At 61.0% G+C, this 22,555-nt stretch overlaps 1 protein-coding gene across 1 annotated transcript in view; it reads right to left on the reverse strand.

Annotated features, from left to right (window-relative positions):
• The window catches only part of CELSR2 (cadherin EGF LAG seven-pass G-type receptor 2), a 32,265-nt gene extending 10,224 nt beyond the window's left edge, over positions 1–22,041 (reverse strand). The window contains 22 exon segments of the mRNA XM_071450365.1: positions 479–664; positions 1,098–1,335; positions 1,891–2,034; positions 3,072–3,255; positions 3,895–4,104; positions 4,182–4,276; positions 5,021–5,122; positions 5,897–6,080; positions 6,271–6,391; positions 6,844–6,985; positions 7,649–7,823; positions 9,207–9,320; positions 9,431–9,616; positions 10,238–10,404; positions 10,858–10,983; positions 11,887–12,050; positions 12,493–12,650; positions 13,293–13,381; positions 13,787–13,902; positions 14,459–14,681; positions 15,236–15,883; positions 18,039–22,041. Coding sequence (XP_071306466.1) covers positions 479–664; positions 1,098–1,335; positions 1,891–2,034; positions 3,072–3,255; positions 3,895–4,104; positions 4,182–4,276; positions 5,021–5,122; positions 5,897–6,080; positions 6,271–6,391; positions 6,844–6,985; positions 7,649–7,823; positions 9,207–9,320; positions 9,431–9,616; positions 10,238–10,404; positions 10,858–10,983; positions 11,887–12,050; positions 12,493–12,650; positions 13,293–13,381; positions 13,787–13,902; positions 14,459–14,681; positions 15,236–15,883; positions 18,039–21,849 — 7,583 coding nt within the window. The 5' untranslated portion in view covers positions 21,850–22,041.
• Positions 22,042–22,555: the final 514 nt, after the last annotated feature.

Consider the following 22,555-nt stretch of genomic DNA (forward strand, 5'->3'; position numbering starts at 1 on the left):
CCTGTTATTATGTCCCCTGTCTCCATGGGATGTCCCCTTCTCCATGCTCCCTGTACCTGCAGAGTGTCCCCATCTCCTTAGGGTGTCCCCATTCCACATCTGCTGTCCCCTCTGAGGTGTCCTCATCTCCCTGGGGTGTCCCTATTTCCATGGCCCCTCTCCCCCCACAGTGTTTCCTGTTGCCCTGGTGTGTGCTATGTCCCCTGTTACCTCAGCATGTCTGTGTCCTCCCATGTTGTCCCTGACTCCCCAAGATATTCCCATCCCTCCAGGGTGTTCCTTGTGATATCCTCTGTTCCCCAGGATGTTGCTACACCCAGATCTCCTGTCTCCCTGGGGAGATCCCTTGTCCCTCTGGAGTGTACCCATCTTCCCCAAGGTGTTCCCATCCCCAATCCCATGTCCCTCTCTGCTGGGATGTCCCAGTGCCCCCAGGGCGCTCCTGTCACCCCTGTGGTGTCCCCTGTCCTGCTCTCACCACAGAGAGTGGTTCCAGAAGACGCAGATGGGCTTGGAGCGCTCCTGGGTCTCCAACAGCCGGAACTGGAGGGTGATGGGCTTGGCCAGCACCCGGGGGGTCCCCATGCCCCCCACGCCATCTGTACCCCCCGTGTGCACGCTGATGCTCACCACCGGTGTGTTGATGACGGGGCGCTTGGGCACCCTGGGGGACACCGGTGTCAGGGAGCCCACTCAGGGTGCCCCAAAACCCACCTTGGTGCCACAGAGTGTCCTGGCACCACACAGACACTGTGAGGGCACCTCTTTCTACCCTGTCCTCTTTTTTGGGCACTCCTTTCTCCCCTGTGCCCTCTTTTTTGGGCACTCCTTTCTCCCCTGTGCCCTCTTTTTTGGGCACCCCATGTGCACCATCCTTGGGCATCCCTTGAGCCCCCTCCCCAACCCTCTGTCCCCCATCCTCAGGCACTCTCTGTGCCTCCCAGCCTTGGGTACCCCATGTGTCCCCTTTACCATTCCTCCCCTGGGAACCCTCCAGACACCCCTGGCCCCATCTCCCTTGCCCCCTAGATGCTTGGTTTTGCCCTCACACCCCATGTGCCACCCCCAGCCCTCCAGGCCCCCATCCCCAGTGGCACCGGAGGCTGCGCTTGTCGGCGTCGAAGTGCTGGGGCAGGAGACCGGCCAAGGTACGGTAGATGATGACACTGACGATGGCCTGGCCCTCACCCAGGGATGGGTGGCGCTTGTGCCGGGTCACCACCGTCATCCCTGCCTCCTCCTCTTCCACTTTCTCCTCTTCGCCTGCTTCATCTTCTTCCTCCTCCTCCTGCCCACCTGTGGCCTGTGGTGCCTGCCCATGCCCGGTTGAGGAGCCTGGGGGGCCATGGACAGGGGGCAGCATAATGCTCTGAGACCTCATTGGGGTCCCTATGGCCACCCTGGAGTCCCCAGCTCTGCCAGTGCCATGACCACAACAAGGTTCCCCCAACACTTCCAGCTCCAGGGGTCCCCATGTCCACACCAGGGTCCCCAACCCTGTCAGCTCTATGACCACAATGAGGTCCCCATGGTCACATTTGTGTCCCTAACCCTGCCCCCCGCCATGGCCACACCAGGATCTCTGATGCCATCCTGGGGTCCCTGGTCTTTGCATCCTTACCAGGGTCCCCAGCCATGCCAGTACCATCCTGGGGTCCCAAATCTCCCAGCCCTGTGGCCACACTGGACTCCCCATGGTGGCACTGGGATTCCCAGCCCTGTCAGCCCATGGGTATCTGGGGTTCCCCCATCCCTGCCAGCACCCAGCCAGGGTCCCCAGCTGTGCCATGTCTCCATGGCCAAATGGGGAGTCCCCCAAGCTCTGCCAGCCCCATGGATGCAAATGGGTCCCCAACCCTGCCCCCTGTTCCCCCTATGCCCCAGACTCACGCCTGTCCTTGAGGGGCCAGAAGATGTTGTCAGGCAGGATGACGGTCGTCTCCAGATCTGGGAGTTTCTCCCCCCGCAGCGCCTCATACCGTGGCAGGCGGGCACCCGCAAAGCTGCTCTTGTCCAGCCGCACCACTGACACCACTGTGGCACCACGTCACCCACGGCCCAGCATGGCCCCACCAACCCTGAGGCACAGAGACCCAGCACCCACCAACCCCAGCGCACACCGACCCCAGCATTCACTGATCCACTGATCCCAGGGCGCACCAGACCCAGTACACACCAATACCAGCACCCACCAATCCTGATACCCACCAAGCCTGGGGAACATGGACCTTGGCACCCACTGACACCAGGATACACTATCCTCTGCATTCACTAATCCCAGGGCACACCAAGCCCAGCACAAACCAATGCCAGCACCCACTGACCCTGGGGCACACTGACCCCAGCACTCACCAACCCTGGCACCCATGAACCCCAGAGCCATGGATCCTGGGGCACACAGAGCCCAGGACCATAGATCCCACCACCCACTAATCCTGTGGCACACAGACTCCAGAACCCAGTGAGCCCAGCACCCACTGACCCTGGCATCCAACGGCCCTGGAGCAATGAATCCATACACCCAAAGACACTAGCAGCCACCAACCCTCCCATGTCCCTGGGCACATGGACCCCAGCACCCACTGACCCCAGCACCCACCTACCCTTGAACACACAGAACACAGCACACTCTATACTCATCACCCACTGACCCCAGGGCACACAGACCACAGCCCATGTCCCCAGGGACACACACATGCCTCTAGCATACCCATGTTCCCCAGGACACATTCCCCAGCCACACAAATGTCATGTCCCCAGCATGTTCCCAGGTACCCATCAGACATGCATGCATGCTCCCAGCTCACATGTCCTTGTGCACACATACTCCAGGTATATACATGTTTGTGTTCCCAGACACACATCCATGTCCCCAACACACACACATTCCCTAAGCACACACATGTCCATTGTCCCCAGCACATACATCCCCCAGGCATATCCATACCCATGTGCCCAGCACCACACCAAGAGCACGTGTGTCCCCAGGCAGACACATGTTCCCAGCAAGCCTATGTTTCCAGGCAGATGCCGCCCACCACAGCCCTCTGGCCACACACGTCCCCACTGACCGATGTTAGGGGTGACAATGGTGAAGGGGCTGAGGTAAGTCTGGGGCATATTCCGTGCCAGAGCTCGTGCATACTCCTCAAAGTGCTGCAGCAGCTGGGCTGTGCCACCCTCTGTCTGCTGGATCAGCTCCCAGTGACGCTTGTTCCCCATGTCCAGCAGCGCACTGCCGACCCGCAGCAGGTTCTGGGGGCAAGGCAGAGGTAGTGGCACTGGGAGCTGGCACTTTAGGGTCTGGGCAGGGGGTCCCTAACCTCCCCTGCAGGACTCTATGGCTGGGGCACCCTGGCACTGGCAGTGGGGAATGGGGGTGCTGAACCCCCACAAAGTTGAGGCTGCACCCTGAGCCACACCAACACCCGCTGCTCAGGGCTGCCCACCACCCTGGTATCAAACCTCCTACACCAGCATTCCTCTCTAGGTGGGTGCCCATCACCCTGGTGCATGGGATCCCTCATCAGTACCCTTCCCAAATGGGTGCCATTCACCCTGGCACCCAGATTCCTGCACCAACACCTCCCCCCTCCCCCTGCAGATGCCCATCACCCCAGTGTTTGACCCTCTGCCCAAATACGGCCCTCCCCAAAGGGGTCCCCGTAACTCCTACCTCTCTTCCTTCTCCCTCAACCTCCCTCCGCAATGCCTGTCACCCGGGTATCTGCTCTCCTGCCCCAATATCCCTCCCCAACAGGCTGCCCATCACCCTGGTGTCTGGGCTTATGCACCCACATCCCCCACCATGAGAGCGCTCATCATCCCAACCTCTTTTCCGCTTTGCCCATTCTCCCTCCAGGCATGTCCCCATCTCTGTGATCTCAGGCCCACCTCAGTGAAGTGCACATCCTGGGTGGCAGCGAGGCGGAAGCCGCGCTGGCGGCTCTCGTGGCGCAGCAGGGCCCCTGCCAGGCGGTATGCCAGGTGCACATCACTGCCGAAGTACCCGCGGGCCTCACGCGTTGCTTCGCGCAGTGCCAGCGCCACACGCCGGGACTGCCCTGCATCCCACCGGGACTCATTGCCCACCAACTGCTCCGCCTTGGGGGGACACATACAGAATGAGGGAAGCCCCAGTGGCACTGTCGCATGGCTGCTGCTGGTGTTCCCCAGCTCACCCAGGGGCGAAGGGCAGCAAAGGCCAGCGTGCTGCAGTTGAAGAGGTTGGGGGGCAACCAGCCCTTGTGCTCATCACAGTGGCGCAGTGCTGTGCCTGTGGGATGGGGACACTGAGTGCACCATGGGGACAATGGGGCAGCCTCACCTCACAGCACGCTAGCAGTGCTGCCAGTGTCACACTCCTGCTCCACCCTGCAGTGATGCCAGAGCGGTGCCCCCAGCCTTGTCCCAGTGGTGCCAGGCCCTGTTTCAGCTGTGCCACCACAGTGTCACACTCCTGTGCCACCCCCCAGTGACACCACCATGACAGTCACCAGTCCTGATGCCACCAGTGTCACACTCTTTGCAGTGACATCACAGCCTCATCTCAGCAAGTCCACACTTAGGTCACCCCTACTCCATCTTGGTAGTCACCACCAAGGTGTCACCACCCCTAACCCATCCTAGCAGTGCCACCCCAGTGTCACCTCCCGGTACCAACCCAATAACACCACTACAGCATCACCCCCCTGCCCTGTCCCAGTGATGCCCCATGGCGCCACCCCACCCTAGCTCCATCCAACTGGTGCTACCACCAAGATACACCCCAGCCTTGTCCCACTGGTGTCAACATCCCATAGCAGTGCCACCACCATATCACCACCCTGAAGTGACACCATGGTGTCCTCTCTCCCCACCATGTCTCAGCAGTGCAATCACAGTGTCACCTCCCTGTACCACCCAAGCAATGCCACCCCTCTAAGCCCCATCCCAGTGATGTCACCACTGTGTCACCCCCAGCCGCATTCTGGCAGTGTGCCCAGTGCCACCCCTGTCCTGTCCCCACGTTCCCACGTACCGACAGAGCCCTTGGGGCACGGGGCTGCAGCTGGCAGCCCAAACCGAGTGCGGGGCCACCAGATGTTGGCCTCGATGGCCCGGGGACAGCTGTCATAGTTCACTGCAAGACACAACAGGGCATCAAAATGGGGGACACAGGGTGACAGTAGGGCAGCAGTGGCACCTGGTCACTGGAACCCAGGGTAACACAGTGTGACACAGGCTAACAGCATGGTGACAGCAGTGGCAGAGCAGAATGACAAAAGGATAACAAAGGGTAAAAGTAGGGTGACATAGTGGCACAGGGTGATAGCAAAGTGACAGCAGTGTGACACAGGGTGACAGTGGGGTGACACAAGGTGTCAATGGGATTGCACCAACAACCAGGGTGTTGGTGGAACTCATTTGCCAGCAGCCAGGGTGACAGCAGGTGACACAAAGCAACCAGGCGGTGATGCAGGGTAGCACAGGGTGACAGCAGGGTGACAGTAGCATCCAGTCACTGGCACTTGGAGTAACACAGGGTGACACAGGGTTGTAACAGGGCAGAGTAGGGTGACACAGGGCGATACAGGGTGACAATGGCACTCTCTGGCACCCAGGATGACAGCTGTGGCAGAGCAGGTGAACATCAGGATGGCATAGGGTGGTGTAGGGTGACACAGGATGACAGCAGGGTGACACCAGTGTGACACAGTGACAGTGGGGTGACACAAGATGACAATGGGGTCAGTAGGGTGACAGCAGAGTGACAGTAATACCTGGTCACTAGCACTCAGAGTGACACAGGATGACACAAGGTGGCACAAGGTCACAGAGAGTAATGGAGGGTTACAGCAGGGTGACAGTGGGCACTCAGGGTGACACAGGGTGACACAAGTTGACAGTCCCTTACCTTCACAGCCGCTGGCTGTCACCTCAGCAAAGGGATTGTCACAGCGGTCACAGTGACGGCCGATGACACCAGCTTTGCAGGGGCACTGTCCAGTGTTGGCATCACAGCGGCGCGACAGTGACCCAGTGGGGTAACACTCACAGGGGTGGCACGTGTCCCCTCCTGGTGGGCGGTAGTGGTTGTCCTGGGGAGACACAGGGTCACTGCAGGCACGGGGATGGGGTGACAGGGGGCTGACAAGGAGGTTGTCGGGGGCATGAGAGGGCATGACAGGGAGGTGACAGGGTGACAGTGGGGTGGCAGGGAGAAACAGAGAGGTGACAGGAGGATGGCAGGGATTGGCGGGGGAGGTGACAAGGGCTGGCAGGTCCCACCTTGCAGCGACACTCGCCCGTGGTCTTGTTGCAGTCTGGGTCAAAGCCATGGGCGACGTCACAGCTGCAGGGGCCGCACGTGGGGTGTCCCCACCACCCCCGTGGGCATGGCTGCGCCTCCCTGGGGACAATGGAGCTGGCACTCAAGCACCATGCCAGAGTACTCCCACAATGCCACTTGTAAACTCACATGGCTCCTTGTACACCCTCACTGTCCCTTGCATACCCACATGGCCACTTGTACCCTCACAGTGCCACCTGTACCCCCACAGTGCTCCTTGCACCCCTACTGTGCCACTTCTACACCCACAGTACCACTTTTCATCCACAGTGACCCCTGCATACTCACCACAGCTCTTGCACAGCCATTGCACTTTCCATGCTCCCCCTGCCTTTTGCACACCTCCCACAGCTCTTGCACATGCACTATGCCCTTTGCACACCCACCCTGCCCCATATGCCCACCCTCCTCTCACCCCACACCCTGCCCCCGATGGCCCTCACTGTGGCCCCACTCCCCCAGGTGCTCCATGCCCCCCCCAGAACACGTGTGTGCCCCACAGTGTCACCAACCGGTGCTGGCAGAGGGCCCCAAAGGTGCCTGGGGGACAGTGACAAGCATAGCCGGGGGCCGTGCCTGGATGGCGAGTACAGGTGCCTGGAGGCTCGCAGGGGTCCAGGGCACAAGCACTGACACAGCTGTCACCAAAGTACCCTGGGCACAGGACAGGATTGGAGACAACAACGGGGGACACTGACAGGGGACAGGGATGGAGGTGAGGGGCAGTGCCCAGGGGTGACAGTGATAAGGAGTGGCAGTGAGAAGGGAGGGTGGCAGTGCCTTGGGGACAGGGGTGGAGGGGTGGTGCCCAGAAAGGGTGGTGTTGTTGGGGCATGTCACAGGGTGGCAGTGCTGGGGATGGCAGTGTCTCAGGGTTGTCAGGAGGTGCTGGGGGGGTTTCCACTCATGCGGGTGGCAGTGGGGGTGTCAGAGGGGTGACAGTGTCTCAGGGGGTGTTGGGATTTGTCGGAGGTTCCAGGAGGTCTCTGGTCACGAGGGTAGCAGTATGGGGTGTCACAGGGGTGTCTCAGTGGTGTCAGTGTCCCACGGGGTATCAGGGGATGTCAGGGTGTCTCCATTCAAAGGTGTAGAAATGAGGAGTGTCACAGGGGTGTCAGCATCCTGGTGGTGTCAGTCTGTGTCAGGAGAGTGTCAGGGAGTGTTGGGAGGCTGCTGGGGGGGTCTCAGAGGTCTCAGGGTGTCCCCATTCACTGGGGTGGCAGAGGGGGTTGTTACATGGGTGTTAGTTCCAGGGCTATTGGGGGAAGTCTGGGGTGTGTTGAAGGGGTTTCAGGGGTCTGGGGGATCCCTGCTCACCGGGGTGGCAGCGGCATGAGAAACTGTCCCAGTCGTCACTGCAGTAGCTGTGGGGGGGGCAGGGCCCCGAGTCGCAGGGATCGGGCAGGGCACAGCCCCCCTCCACATTCACCTGCGCCGCCTGTGCCAGGCTCAGGGCATCCGCAGTCACCACAGGGTCCCCAACACGCAGGCCCTGCAGGGTCACTCATCAATGTCTTCACTAAGACCCCTGAGCCACCCTGGACCCCCCAACACAATCCACTCCATGCCTCAGTTTCCCTCACCATTCCCCAGAGACACCATGAGAATTCCCTACACAGTGTCACCATCAGTGTGATCTCACCACCACACAGGACCCACCATGTCACCCTAAAATCCACTGCCCCACTGCCATCTCTACCTTAGTGTCCCCTGCCACAACACAGGACACCCCAGGACAACCTGGACCACCCTGCAGTGTCACCCCCTCCTCAGCTTCCCCCACCATGATACTGGACCCACTGTGCCACCCTAAAGCCCCTGCGTCATGTCACCTGTCATCGTACCTCAGCGCCACCTGGTGACACCCTCGTGTTACCTGCAGTGACCTCTCAGTGACCTGGGACACCCCTTCACCCCAACCCAACTTCCTTGTGTGGGGTCACCTGACAGTGACCCCAGTGATGCCCCAGCCACCATGACCCCTCCTGCCCTAGTGCCATGCCCACTCTCAATGTCCCTCACTACCACCCAGGACCTTTTGTGTCACCCTTTTGTGTCACCCTGTTCAGTCTGTCCCCACAAGACATGACACCCTGAACCCCACACCAGGACCCACTATGTCACTCCAGACCCCCTCTCCAGTCACGTCACCTCTGGGTGCTTCAGTGGCCCCAACACCAGCTGGTACCCCCTGTACAACCCATGACCTCCCCAGTCACACCCGTGTCCCCACAGCCATGTCCCCATCCTGCCCAGGCCCCATGTCACTATGCAGTGCATCCCCAATGTCCTGCCCACACAGCCGATGTCTCCTTGTCCTGCGTCATCTCCCTGTACCCACATCCCTGTGCCCTTCTCCATCCTGCCCATGTCCCCATGTCCTGTGCTATGCCCCACTCCACGTCCCCAAATCCTGTGACACGTCCCTGTGCCTCCCACCCATTCTGGGCTATTGGGGGAAGTCCCCATGTCCCCCTGTCCTGGTGCACATCCCTGTGCCCCGTACTATCCTGCCATGCCCCCACTTCTCTCTGTCATGTTCCCAAATCCCATGTCCCCAAGCCAGTGCCAGGTCCCCAAGCACTGTACCCATGTCCCTGTGCCCCTCTTCATCATACCCTTGTCCTCATCCCCAAGGTAAGGCCCTGCTTCATTGTGCCCTGTCCTCACCCTGTGCCACATCACCAGCATCTGTGCGCACATCCCTGTGCCCATTCCCCCAAGCCCTATGCTATGTCCCTGTGTTCATGTCCCTGTGCCGCCCTCCCATTGTGACCATGTCCTTATCTCCTCTTCCACATCCCCAAGCCCACCCTCCTTCCCCTACACCCTCCACCCCATGCTCCCCACACCCTCGGTGCCCGCACCTCCATACCTGCAGACACCCCTGGAACCCCTCCTCCACGGTGCCACTGTCCCCCAGCAGCCCCCCGAGGCTCAGTGTGCGCAGCCGCAATCCCTGCAGCTCTCCAGGGACATCGCCCAGCGCCTGGGGGGCACAGGGACCCCCGTGGGTGCCTTGGGGTGCCACAGGGGGTGCCATGGTGGCACACGGGGATCATCAGAGTGGATGCCCCCTGTGCCTCAGTCTCCCCATACCTGGTGGCGGCCATAGTCGAGGGTGAGAAGGAGGAGGGTGGCAGAGGGGCTGTGGCCAGGGCCCCCCCGCAGCTCCAGCTCCACGTGGTGCCAGGCACCGTCATTGACTTTGGCCTGGGGCAGACGCAGGGTGGCCAAACGGGCCCCCCCTTGCCAGGCACCAGCCTCCACCTGCCCCTCGCTCAGCTGTGGGGGTAGACATGTCAAGGACCCCAAAAACCTGATGGGCACCAGGCACTGCCCACTGGGAAATACGATTTCCCCTGGGACAGTAAGACAACCCCTCAGGTAATGCCCCCTCAAGGAGTGACAACCCCTTGCACTGTTCCCCCCCCCCACAGCAATACCGCCAATGCCAACAGACCCCCCCCAGGGCAATAGAATAGGGGAGTTACCCTGGCGCAGGGTAACTCCCCTATTCCAACTTCCTATGCCACTACCTCCCCGTGGCCATATATAACCCCCCAGCAACACCTCCTATTCCAATGACCCCCCCAGGGTAATAAACCCAACAACTCCCCAATGCCAATAACACCTCCGTCCTCAGAGCAATAACCCCTGGCACTGCCCCAGTGCCGACCCCCCTATACTCCTGCTCAAGTCAATACCCTCCCAGGGCAACAACCTCCCTCCAAAGCTATGACCTCCCCCATGCCAATGACACCAAAACCAATACCTCCCGTGGCAATGATCCTCACTCAAATCAATAACACCCCCATGGCAACCACCTCTCCTCCCCAGCCCCTTCCTCAGGAAAACTCCCCTATTCGCCTCCCCGTGCCTTCCCCATGCCTCCCCCGTGCCCACCTGAAGGATGAGGGTCAGGCGACCTCCGGCCCCCGCCCGCAGCAGAACCCCGCGGGGGTGCCGGGTGCGGAACATGATGCGGACTGGCCAGGGCAGGGAGAGGGGCAGTGCCAGCCCATTCCACGCCACGCGGCTGCTGCCCATGAACCGCTGCGGGCCCACCATTTCTGCGGGGCATGCACATGGGACAGGGGGCAACTCCATGACCCCCCACAAGCCCACCCCAGGGACGCCCGTGCCATGACATGGCCATGCACCACAGACCACCCACACCCACCCATGGACTCCCCGCACCCCACCCAGGACCCCCCACAACCCCATGTGGCCTCTCACATACCCAATCTCAGATCCCCAGCACCCACATGCGGACCCCATGCACATCTCCCAGATGCCAACACTTCCTCCCACAGATCTCCTGCACCCACCCACAGATCCCCCATACCCCCGCATGAGCCCAAAACAACCCCATGGACCCCCAAACACAAGCAGGAATGCCCCTCACCCTCTTCCCACACCCCTCACACCCACCCAGAGACCCTCCCCATGCCCCCCATGGCCCCAAAACAAGCCTATGGATGCCACACAACCCCACCACAATGTCCCCCCAGGCCCCCCAGTACCCTCCTGGCAGGTTTTTCCCCCAAAGCCCAGTGGGCAGCGGCAGCTGAACCCCCCCCATTCATGCACGCAGGTGCCACCGTTGTGGCATGTGTTGGTGTCACACAGGGTCTTCTTGGGAGGACAACCTGTGAGGGGGCACAGGGGTCACATGCCACACATGACTTGGGACCGCCAGTCCCATGGGGCACAGACATCCCCACATCCTTGAACCCTCATCCAACCCCATAGTCCTAGTACCCCCTGAGCTCCCACCCCACATCCCCAACCCCTAAGGGGATACCGCCCCATCCAGCTCCCCAGTCCTGGCACCTCCTCACTCCAACCCCAGGGGACACAGCCTTGTCTGTGCCACCCACTCCAGCTCGATGGCCTTGGCAGCCCCTCACCCCCCACCCCAAAACCAGGAGACACAGAATGCTCTACCACTGTGTCCCTGGACCCCCATCCAGCCCCATGAGCCTGGCACCCCCTCCCCACACCCACGGGACATAGAGATGCCCAAGCACTGCCCAGACCTGGGCCCCCAGCCAGCCCTCAAGCCCCACCAACCCCTACTCTATACCCCCCACCCTGTGGCCCTGGCAACCCTGAACTCAAACCTGCACCCCCTGATTTCCCATCCCACACCCTGGGGAGTCCCAGCCCGTTCCCTGGACCTCTCTTTAGCCCCGTGGCCCTGGCATCCCCTCACGCCCTCCCTACAGCTCTGCTCTGTGTCCCGTGGACCCCCATCCAGCCCCATTACTCTGGCACCTCCTCCCCACACCCAGGGGGCACAGCACCGTTGTCCTGGTACCCCTCAACCCACACCTGCACTCCCTTCACTCCCATCCAACACCCAGGGAGCACAGCATCCCCCACACCCCTGGACCCTCATCCATCCCTCCAGCTCTGGAACCCCCTCCCATCATTCAGGGGACACAGCCACACTTCTCAGGTACCCCTTAACCCCCCACCCCATCTGCCCCTGCTGGAAGCAGCACAGCCCCTCCCCAGCCCCTCGCCAGCGTCCTGATCCCGGAGCCCACCGGGCAGGGTGCCATTGTTAGCAATGAAGGCTGCCATGTCCACGGGGCGCTGGTCAACGTGGAGGTGACGCATGCACCCCACAAAGTGCCGGCTGCGGATTGGGAAACTCTCGGGCAGTGTTGGGACCCCCCCCAGCAGCAGTGGCCCCGTCAGGTCCAGCGACCTGCAGAGCACACCATCACCTCAGGGACTCAAGAAACTCCCGAAGGACCCACAACCCATGGGGACCCTGATGGAACCTCAAGGGACACCCAGCCATCCCCCATCCCATGGGAGTCACAAGGGGACCCCAAAGAACACCCACTCACCCCAAAACCTATGGGGACCTGAGGGACAACCCGAAGGGTGTTCCCCCATGGGAAACTCAACAGACTCCCAAGGGAGTCCCCACTTCTCCCCAGTGCCATGGGGACCCCAAGAGAACCCCCCAAACCCATGGGGACCTCCAGTGACTCCCCCATCCATAGGGATCTGCCACCCCCAAGGGACCTTTCACCAGTGAAGACTTCAAAGGTAGCACACCCTTAGGGACCATTCACCTACAAGGGACCCCTCTATGGGTACCCCAAGGGACCCCACCCATGGGATCCCCAGGCCCCTCTCACTTCTTGCTGCCAGTCTGGGTGCCCTGGGCAGCGCAGGAGTAGTTGCCAAGGCGGGGCCCGAAGCGCAGGGCCATGGCTGTGTCACAGTCGTCCACAGTCACCACAGCCACCTTCTGCTCTGAGGGGCCCTGTGGGACCCCTGAGCGCCCCACAACCGGCTGGGGGACCCCGTATTAGGCAGGAGGGCCCAGGACCCCCATCCTGCAGCCTCTGTCCTGCTCCTCATCCTCCCACTGCCCTCTGACCCCTCAACCCTTACTGCACTCCCATGTCCCTCCAGCCCACCAGCCCCCCACCCTTCAGACCCCCCAACACTCCCCTTCATCCCTTCAGCCCCCCTTAAACCCCTCAATGGTCCCCTTCATCCCCCCCAAGCCTCCATCCCTTTGACCTCCTCTTCCTCCATCCCCCCATTCCAATTCCTCAGGGGTCCCTACAGGTGAGGAAAGTACATGGGATTCTTCAGGGGACCAATGGGTGAGGAAGTGGGTGATCCCTTGGGATCCTCATGGATGGGGGCATCTCTTGACAGTCCCTTGGAGTTCCCCAAATTTCCTCTCTATTCTCATCCCTCCAACACCCTCTTGCCCTCCACTCCTTTCTCTTCCTCCGTCTCCCATCTCCATCCCTTAGGACCCCCATGGGTGGGCACATCCCTTAGGGGTCCTTTAGGTGCCACAAATCCCCTACCTGACCCACCCCATCTCTCCATTCCCCCACCCTTCCCCTCCATCTTCCTTTCCTCTGTCTGCCCCAAACACTCCCCCCCAACTGTGCCCCCCATGACCCCCTTCCCCCACCTTGTTGTAGTAGTGCAGCTGCACCCGGTGCCACTGCCCATCGCTGACTCCTCCTGGCACGAAGGGTGACACTGTGGTGGTGGTCTCACCTGTGGGCACAGCGTCAGGGCAACACAGCCAGAGGCAAGGAGGGGTGATGGTGCCAGGAATGGCATGCCCAGTATGCAGTGCCAGGGATGCAGTGTTGGGGACATGATGCAGGGGTTGCAGCTAGCAAGGGAATGTCCAGGATGTAGTGCCAGGGACGCAGTGTCAGGCATGGGATGCTGGGGATGCAGTGTTGGGCAGCACAAAGAATGGCAAGCCAGGGATGCAGTGAGGAATGCAGTGAGGAATGCAATGAGAGATGCAGTGCCAGGAATATGATGCCCAGGATGCAGTGCCAGGCAGTGCAAGATGGGATCTCTGGGATGAAGTGAGGGATGCAGTGAAGGATACAGGGCCCACAAGGGTGTCAGGGTACAGGGCCAGGGCACGTCAGGGGCAGCATGTACCTGCTGAGAAGGTGAGCTGCAGCTGCTCGTCCACAATCTCCAGTGCCACGAAGTCATGCCGTTCATTGAAGCGCCCATTATACAGCAAGAGCCCATCCCGCTCCTGCGTGGCAAACCTGGGGGACACAAGTGCAGTGCCAGGCCCCAATACCCTGCAAAACCACGTGCCTCCCTGGCACTCCCCAACACCCCCTGACCCTGCCATGCCCCAAGGCACACCCCCACGCCCTATCCCATGACCTTGTATCCACTGTGAGATGTTCATACGCATCAGCCCCTGCCCTCACAAGGTGTCCCCCATCCCACTGCCCTCCATGCCAAGGGGTCACCCACACCCTTTGCTCCTACTCTGTGCCCTCAGGGTGCCCATCACCCAACACACAATCACCCCACAGCCCACATGATGCACACGGAGTACTGATCACCACCCATCCCACATGATGCCAATGAGGTATCCCCACCCCGTCTGATGCCCTTGTGACACCCACCATCCCACATCCCGAATTATGCCAATGAGGGCACCCATGCAGTGTCCCCAAGACACCCATCACCTCACACCCTATCACCTCATCTCATGCCAACAGGACAAACATCACCATCTAACCCACACTCCATGTGACACCCATAGGGGCAGACATCACCCCCCACCTCCCCAGATTCCCCCAGGCTCACGTGAGGCCCAAGGTGAAGTGGAAGCGCTGGCGAAGGCCACGAAAGGTGAGGAAGGAGTGCGGGGGGAAGCTGCGGGTGCTCATGGTGCAGAAGGGTTTCTCATAGTGCCCGGGGGGGCACTGACACCGGAATCCCCCCACCAGCAGGTTCAGGCAGGTGCCCCCATTCCGGCAGACCCCTGGGGTGCAGCGGCCCCCTCGGGCACTCAGCTCACAGTGCTCCCCTGTGTGACATCCAGAACCCCAAACCTGGGATAAGGAGTCCCATCTTCCCCCCCACACCTCCCTATTAAACCCAGAGTGGCCCCCCTCAGGTGCTCAGCTTGCAGGGTTCCCCTGTGTGATACCCCAATGGCACCAGAAATGGGGAGCGGGGGTCCTCTCTCCTCCCCATCCCCCAGTAACCCCTGAGTTCTCCCCCCAGCCACTCACAGGGCTCCCCAATGTGACACCAAGCGCCCTAAATGGGAGGGTGGAGATCCCCTCTCCCTCCCTGCCCCCCAGTATCTTTATCCCCAGCTCTATTACCATGGCAACCATCTCCCATTACCGTGGAAACCCAAAGACACCTCCTCCTCTCATATGCCCTCCCCCACCTGGCTGGCACCCCCCACCAGGGGTCCCGTGGGGGCTGGAGTCCCAGGGTGGGCGCAGGGGGTATGGCCCCAGTGCCATCAGTCTACTGGCAGAGGGACGGAGGGAAGGAGGGCTGAAGAGGAGCCGGATGAGGAAATATGAGGATGGACACCACGAGGAAGGGCTGGCCAGTGACTCTAACCAGTGAAGTCTTCGTGGCACTCGCAAGTGTATCCACCCTCACGACTCCGGCACCGCCCGTTGTTGCCGCAGGGGCTGGAGTAGCAGAGGTCGATCTCGGTCTCGCAGTAGTCGCCGGTGAAGCCAGGCGGGCAGCGGCAGCGCAGGCCCGTGACGGGGTGGATGGGGCGAAAAAGGATCGTGTCGGAGGCGAGGAAGGGCGCGGAGCTGTCGAACTGCAGGACAGAGACACAGCGCATGTAGTTCTCGCAGGGCTCGCGCAGACACACGTTGTCATCAAAGGGCAGGACTCGCTGGGCCGTGGTAGCTGCCAGGAGCGATCGGTTAAGGTACAGCCGCTCCTGCAGCTCCTCCGACGAGAAGAACCGCGATGCGCCCGGCACCGCCTCCGGCAGCAGTGCCGAGAGGCTGACATTGAGGATCCGCGCCGGCCCCACGTCTGTGTCCGCCTGGATGTTGAAGAGGACGACGCGGTGGCGGGGGGTGGCCAGGACAGCGGCCACTCCCTCCAGGAAGCGGCTGAGTAGCGGAGACAAGAAGCGTTCTTGGGACATGTCGGCCAAACGCAGGGTGATGCTGTTGCTGAGCATCTCATCTGTGATCACCGTCACCCGCAGCGTGCACTGTGCTGTTGCACTGTAAACGCCATCTGGAGACAAAGGGGGGACACAGGAGGGAGTCAGTGACAGCAATGGACAACTCTGGGAAAGGATGGTGCGAGATATGTGCTCTGGACAATGGACAACACTGGGAATTGTGCCAGTTATGGGGCAACCAAGCAAATCAGCTGCTGTTGGACGGAGACGGTGCTATGGGGCTTGACCCGCTTGACCACCATAGAATGGGGACAGCACTGGCCATGAAACACCTGGCCCATGTAGCCACTGTGGAATGGGGACAATACTGGCTATGAGGTGCCCATCCTGCTTGACCAGCATGGAATGGATACCATCAGGTGGGGACAGTGCAGGCTATGGGGGACCTTTCCTACTCAGCCACCAAGGCATGGAGACGGTGATGGTTATAGGGTTGGTGCTAGTTATGGGGCTGGTACTGTTTTTGGAGTGCCCATACCACCTACCCAGGGTAGGGACAGCAGGATGGGGATGGTGATGGCAATAGGGCTGGAACTGGTTACAAGGCTCCTATCCCACCTGGCCACTATTGAATGGGGACAGCGCTGGTTATGGGGCTGGTGCTGGTGGTGGGTGCCCATTCCACTTGGCAACCATGGAATGGGGACAGTGTGGGTCATGGGGTGCCCATCCTGCCTGGACACTGTGGGGTGGGGCATGTAAATGGGGTTGGTGGTTGGTTATGGGGTTGGGACTGGTTATGGGGCTGGTTCTGTCTATGAGGCGGAGGCTGGTTATGGAGTCAGCACTGGTTATGGGGTTGGTGCTGGTTTCTGGGGTTGGAGCTGTTTCTGAGGCTGGAGCTGGTATGGGGATGGTGCTGGTTAAGGGGCTGGTGCTGATTGTGGGGTTGGTGTTGGTTGTGGAGCTGGTGCTGGTTGTGGGGCTGGGGCAGCAAAATCTCTGCTAAGCACTGGGGCACCCACCTGTCTCCTCTTCTTTGCCCTCCCCCTGGCTGAGGGCAGTGGGATGCAGGACAGATGGGGAGCAGGCAGACAGATGGATGAAGGGAACATGGGGACAGGTGGGGGGCCAAGCAGGCAGAAGGAAGTGCTGCAGGGGATGGCATGGGCCAGGGCTGCCCAGTGGCCCATGGCCAGTGACTGGTAGCCAGTGGCTGGCGGGAGGGGGAAGGTTACCATGGCTGCGGCCGCGAGGGCCCAGCTATGGCTGGACCTTTTGTTTCCCTCCCGCCTGCCCCTGCGCTTGCGGGGGGACACGGGGGACTCCCTGCCCCCACCCTTTGTGCCCTGGGCCCCCTGCTTTTTGTGGCCAGAGCAGGGACCCCTGCCAGGGGAAGCTGTGGGGTGATGGGGGCCATGTGGCTGAGGACAATGGACATCAGGCATGGCCTGTGACCCAGTTTCCCCTTGACCTGGGGGTGACTAAGGAAGTGTTCATCCACCTTGGGGTGACTCCCATCCCCCAGAAACACCTCCTGGACACCCCACCACCCAAATGGTGATGACAATTGATGGCACAACCTCCCTTATCTTGTGATGATCCCCCCCCACACTGGGTTTGGGGACCTCTCAGTGGAGGCCAGGTTGTCCCCCCGAATACACACACCAGGCCTTGTGTCTCCTGCACTGAATTCATTCAAGTGGAGTCTCCTGGAAACACAAGCATGGCAGTGCCAGGACTCCCCCAATATTGCACTGCACCCTGAGCCTTCCCAGATTCACCCATCACACTCTCATAACAAGCCCCCAAGGGTACCAGGACCCTGCTGGCCCACACCAGCCTCTGCTCCCCCAATACATGCACTGGGTCCTGCCCCACCCTGCTCAGTGACAGACAGAGAAGTGCCAGGACCACCTCTGGACAGCACGACAGCCCAAGGGGGTGGGGAAAGCAAAGGGGGTGCTAGGGACCCCGATAGCCTCCAGCTTGGATGTCTGGGGTGTGAGGGGGGCACAGCATCCCATTATTCCCCCTTCCCATATATTTGGAGGGTGGAGGCAACCAGGACGGGGTGGCGGAACTCCAAAACACCTCAGTGGGGTCATGGGACCCCACAACGCATCATCCCTTCTGATCTGGAGGGTGGGGGCAGCCAAAACAGGGTAGTGAGACCCCATAACACCTTGCCTCCATGCAGAAATAGAGGTTGATATACCCACAAATTTCACTCCCCCTGCAAGGTGCCTCTATGGGTGGGGGTCTTACCAGAGACAGACACCCTCATGATGGCCTCAAGTGGGCGGTTGTTGTCCAGGGCCGGGCTGAGGCGCAGGTCCCCACTGTGTGGGTCCAGCAGCACGAGGTTGAGCTCATTGCCCTGTTCAAAAGCATAAGTGAGGTGGTCAGAGACATCAGGGTCATAGGCAGGGATGCGGCCAATGACACCCCCAGGGAAGCTGCCAGAGCGGTTGGTGATGTAGTTGTTGAAGAGGATCTCGAAGTTCTTGAGCTGGGGGCTGTTGTCGTTGGTGTCACGCAGGCGCACATGGATGGTGGCCCGACTCACTAGTGGTGCCGAGGTTGCCTGGACCACCATGATGTATTCAGCCTTGGTTTCATAGTCCAGGTCAGCCAGGGCGGTGAGCTCTCCAGAGAAGATATCCAGTTGGAAGACCTCAGGGATGTTGCCCTCAACGATCTGGTACATGATCTGGGCATTGGTGCCCTCGTCAGGGTCGGTGGCAGTGATCCGGGCCACCACCAGCCCAATGGGGCTGTTCTCCTCCACAAAGATGTCAAACTCGTCCTGCTCGAACACAGGCGGGTTGTCATTGACATCCAACACTGTCACCTGGATCTCTACTGGCGTCCGCCGGGCTGGGACCCCCTTATCCACAGCAAATGCCTGCAGGGAATACAGCGGCACATTCTCCCGGTCCAGACGGCGCAAGGTGCGGACAATGCCTGAGGTAGACTCAATGATGAAGTCACCATCACCATCATCACCCCCTTGGAAGGTGTAGAAGACCCTGCCATTGAGCCCAGAGTCACGGTCAGTTGCAGAGACCTGGAGGACGCTGGTGAAGGTGGGGACATCCTCATAGATGGATCCCTGGTAGGAATGACGGAGGAACTGGGGTGCGTTGTCATTGACATCACTCACCAGGATCTCCAGGTAAGTTGTGTCAGATTTCTGCGGAATACCATTGTCCCGCGCCGTGATGGCCAAGGTGTAGGACACCTGGTCCTCATAGTCCAGCTCCATCTGGGTGGTCACAGCACCAGTATCAGCAGCAATACTGAACTGGGGTATGCTGTCCTCCATCAGGTAGGTGATGCGGGCGTTCTCCCCCGTGTCCTCGTCTGTGGCACTGATGACCACCACTGTTGTGCCCACTGGCCGATCCTCATTGATGTTGATGGTGTAGTGGGAGCTCTGGAAGACAGGGCGGTGGGTGTTGGCATCAGTGACATTGACAACCACCTGGGCAGTGTCCTGGCGGGTGCCATCAGAGGCAGCAATGGTGAGCAGGTACTGCCGCTCCAGCTTGTAGTCCAGGGGCAGGGCAAGGGAGATGAGCCCACCACCGCTCTGGCTGGTGATGGAGAATCGGTTGCGGGTGTTGCCGCTGGAGATCTGGTATGTGATGACGCTGTAAGCGTCACGATCGACAGCAGAGACAGTCAGGACACTGGTGCCCACTGCCGCATCCTCGTTCAGGCGGGCGCCATACTCCCGCTGGGTGAACTCAGGGCTGTTGTCATTGACATCCAGGATGGTGACACTGACGCTGGCTGTGGAGGCCATTGGGGGGGTGCCATGGTCCTGCGCCTCCACCCCAAAACTGTAGAAGTCAACTACCTCCCGATCCAGCTCAGAGGCCACCACAATCCACCCGGTGCTGTTGTTGATGGTAAAGGGGAAACTGGTGCCAGTCTTCAGCAGGGTGTAAACTAACCGGCTGTTGTCACCTGAATCGGCATCAATGGCTTGTACATGGATGACGGAGTAGCCCACAGGGACATTCTCCAGCACAGTGGCCTGGAAGGGTGTGCTGACAAAGATGGGTGCATTGTCATTGACATCCAACACCTGGATGGTAACCAAACCGCTGATGTTGGAGAGAGGTGGGCGGCCACCGTCCTGCGCCCGGATCCTCAGGGTGAACTCCTTGGTGACCTCGTAGTCCAGAGGGGTAACGACATCCAGCGTGCCTGTCTGTGCATCAATGTAGAAGTGCCCACGAGTGTTGCCGCTGACAATGCTGTAGTGCACCAGTGCATTGCTGCCTTTGTCACGGTCGGTGGCCATCACCTGCAAAATTGCCACATTGGGCACCACATCCTCAGGGACCTGTGCCACGTAACGTCGCTCGCTGAACTGCGGCGCATTGTCATTGTCGTCCTCCACAGCAATGCGGACAGTGGCTGTGGCACTCCGGGGACCTGGATCCTGGCCCTGGTCTGTGGCCTCCACCAACAGCTCAAAGGCATCCACTACTTCCCGGTCCACAGGGCCACGGGTGCGGATGACGCCTGAGCGGGAATCGATCTCAAAGACCTCATTGGCATCACCGGCATTGAGGAGGCGGTAGAGGACGTTGGCATTGGGACCAGCGTCACCATCGGTGGCCCGCACTGTCAATACCTCATAGCCCACCTCCAGATTCTCTCGCACACTCTCCCGGTATTCTGGTTGCTCAAAGGCCGGGTCGTGGTCATTGGTGTCGCTCACTGTCACTGTCAGTGTGGCCATGGCACTGCGCCGGGGTGTCCCGTGGTCCACTGCTGTCACACGGAACACGTGAGTGCTCTTGCTCTCACGGTCCAGCAGTGCAGCGGTGCTGATGGCACCAGTGACAGGGTCCACGGTGAAGAGGTCATCGGAGCGGCTGTCAAAGAGCGCAGCCATAGAGTAGTGCAGCCGGCCTGCATCCCCCTCATCAGGGTCCTGTGCTGTCACCTGTGTCACTGGAGTGCCAGCTGGCCGGTTCTCCTCCACTGTGGCCTGGTAGCTGGAGGGCTGGAACTGTGGTGCTGTGTTGGGGCTGCGGCAGGGACGGTGGTGAGGTATGGGGGGCCTGGGGACTGCTGTGGTCTGGAGCTCCACAACATCCCCAGTGTCTATCGCATCCCCAGTGCCACTGGTCTCCCTGGGGATATTGGTGTTCCCAGCATGTCCAGTGTCCACAGTGTTCTTGACATTGCTAGGGACCTTCCCAGTCTCCCCATTATGTTCAGTATCTCTGATGTTCCCAGTATCCCTGGGGACTTTCCTAGTCTTGCCAGCAGCTCTGGAGAACCTCCCAGTCTCCCCAGTGAGTACAGAATTCCTGATGCCCCTGGGGACTGGAGTGCTCCCAGTGCCCCAAACACCCCCAGTGCTCAGCATGTTCCCAGTGCTCCCAGAGTCCTCCGTGGGGATGCTGGTGTCCCCAGTGTGTCCAGTATTCCCACCACTCCTGGTGCCCCTGAGGACATGGGTGCTTCCAGTGTCTCCAGTTCCTCCAGTAACCCCGGTGCCTCCACTATCTCGGGTGCCTCCAGCGTCCTTGGTGCTTCCAACGCCCCCAGTGCCTCCAGGCTTCCAGGTGTCTCCAGCATTCACGGTGCCTCCAGCGTCCCCGGTAATCCTGGAACCACCGATACCTGGGGACCTCCTAATGCCACCGCCGCTGTCCCCACTGGAAGAGCCGGTGCCTGGCGCCATTCCATCGCTGCCGGTCGCGTCCGGTGCGGGCCCAGCGCTGTCGCCGCTGTCCCCGGTGCTCGGCGGGGTCCACGCACCGCCGCTGGAGCCAGTGCCTGGTGCAGTCCCATCGCTGCCGCCCGCAGCCGGTGCGGGCCCAGAGCTGTCGCCGCTGTCCCCGGTGCTTGGCGGGGGCCATGCGCCGCCGCTGTCCCCGGTGCCGTCGCGGAGCTGGAGTGGCGTCGTTAGCGTGCTGGACGGACGGGTGCGGGTGCCGGTGCCGACGCCGATGCCGGTGGCGATGGCGGGTTCCGGTGCGAGCAGCGGCAGCAGCAGCAACAGCGGCAGCAACCGGAGTGTGGCCCGGCGGGTGGACGGAGGGCCCATGGCCGCTGCCCCCCGGTGCCCCCGGTGCCGATGCCGGTGCCCGCAGCGACCCGCTCCGCCGCCTGCGCCCCGCCCTGGCCCGCGCGCGCCCGCAGGGGCGGAGCCGCCAATTCACCGGCCCGGCCGCTCTTAAAGGAGCCGCCGCCGCCGCCCCCGGCACTCGCCGGCGGCACCCGCAGCCGCAGCGGCACCGTCAGCGCGGGGGCAGCGAGCGCGCACTACGCGCAGGTTGCGCACACACGAGGTGCGCAGGTTGTGCACGCTCGTGTGAGGTGCACACGTGCGCCCTGCGCGTACACACGTACATACACAGATGTGGAGGGCCTTGCACGCACCTGTGCATTGCAGGCATGCGTGTTGCACACGGAGGGCACACAGGCATCAGCGATCACATATGACATGGGAACCATGTATGTGACACACACAGCACATGTGAAACACACAGGGAGCATACACATGTGAGACAGAGAGCACGTGTGTCACACAGCACAGAGATCATGTGCGTAAACGCCCAGCACATGTGTGGCACATACAGCACGTGTGACATACGTCCCCCAAGGCCCCCTTGTCCCCACTGCCGGCCGTGACTCCACACACGAACGTCCATCTCCCCTCACTCCGTGCCACATTCCCCCCACCCCCAGATCCCTCGTCCCACCGCACCAAGACCGGGGGCAATAGAACAGACTGGGAGCGACTGAACCAG

The sequence above is a fragment of the Agelaius tricolor genome, unplaced genomic scaffold (assembly GCF_023055355.1).
Source record: "Agelaius tricolor isolate 1412-34295 unplaced genomic scaffold, bAgeTri1.0.p SCAF_30, whole genome shotgun sequence".
NCBI lineage: Eukaryota > Metazoa > Chordata > Aves > Passeriformes > Icteridae > Agelaius > Agelaius tricolor.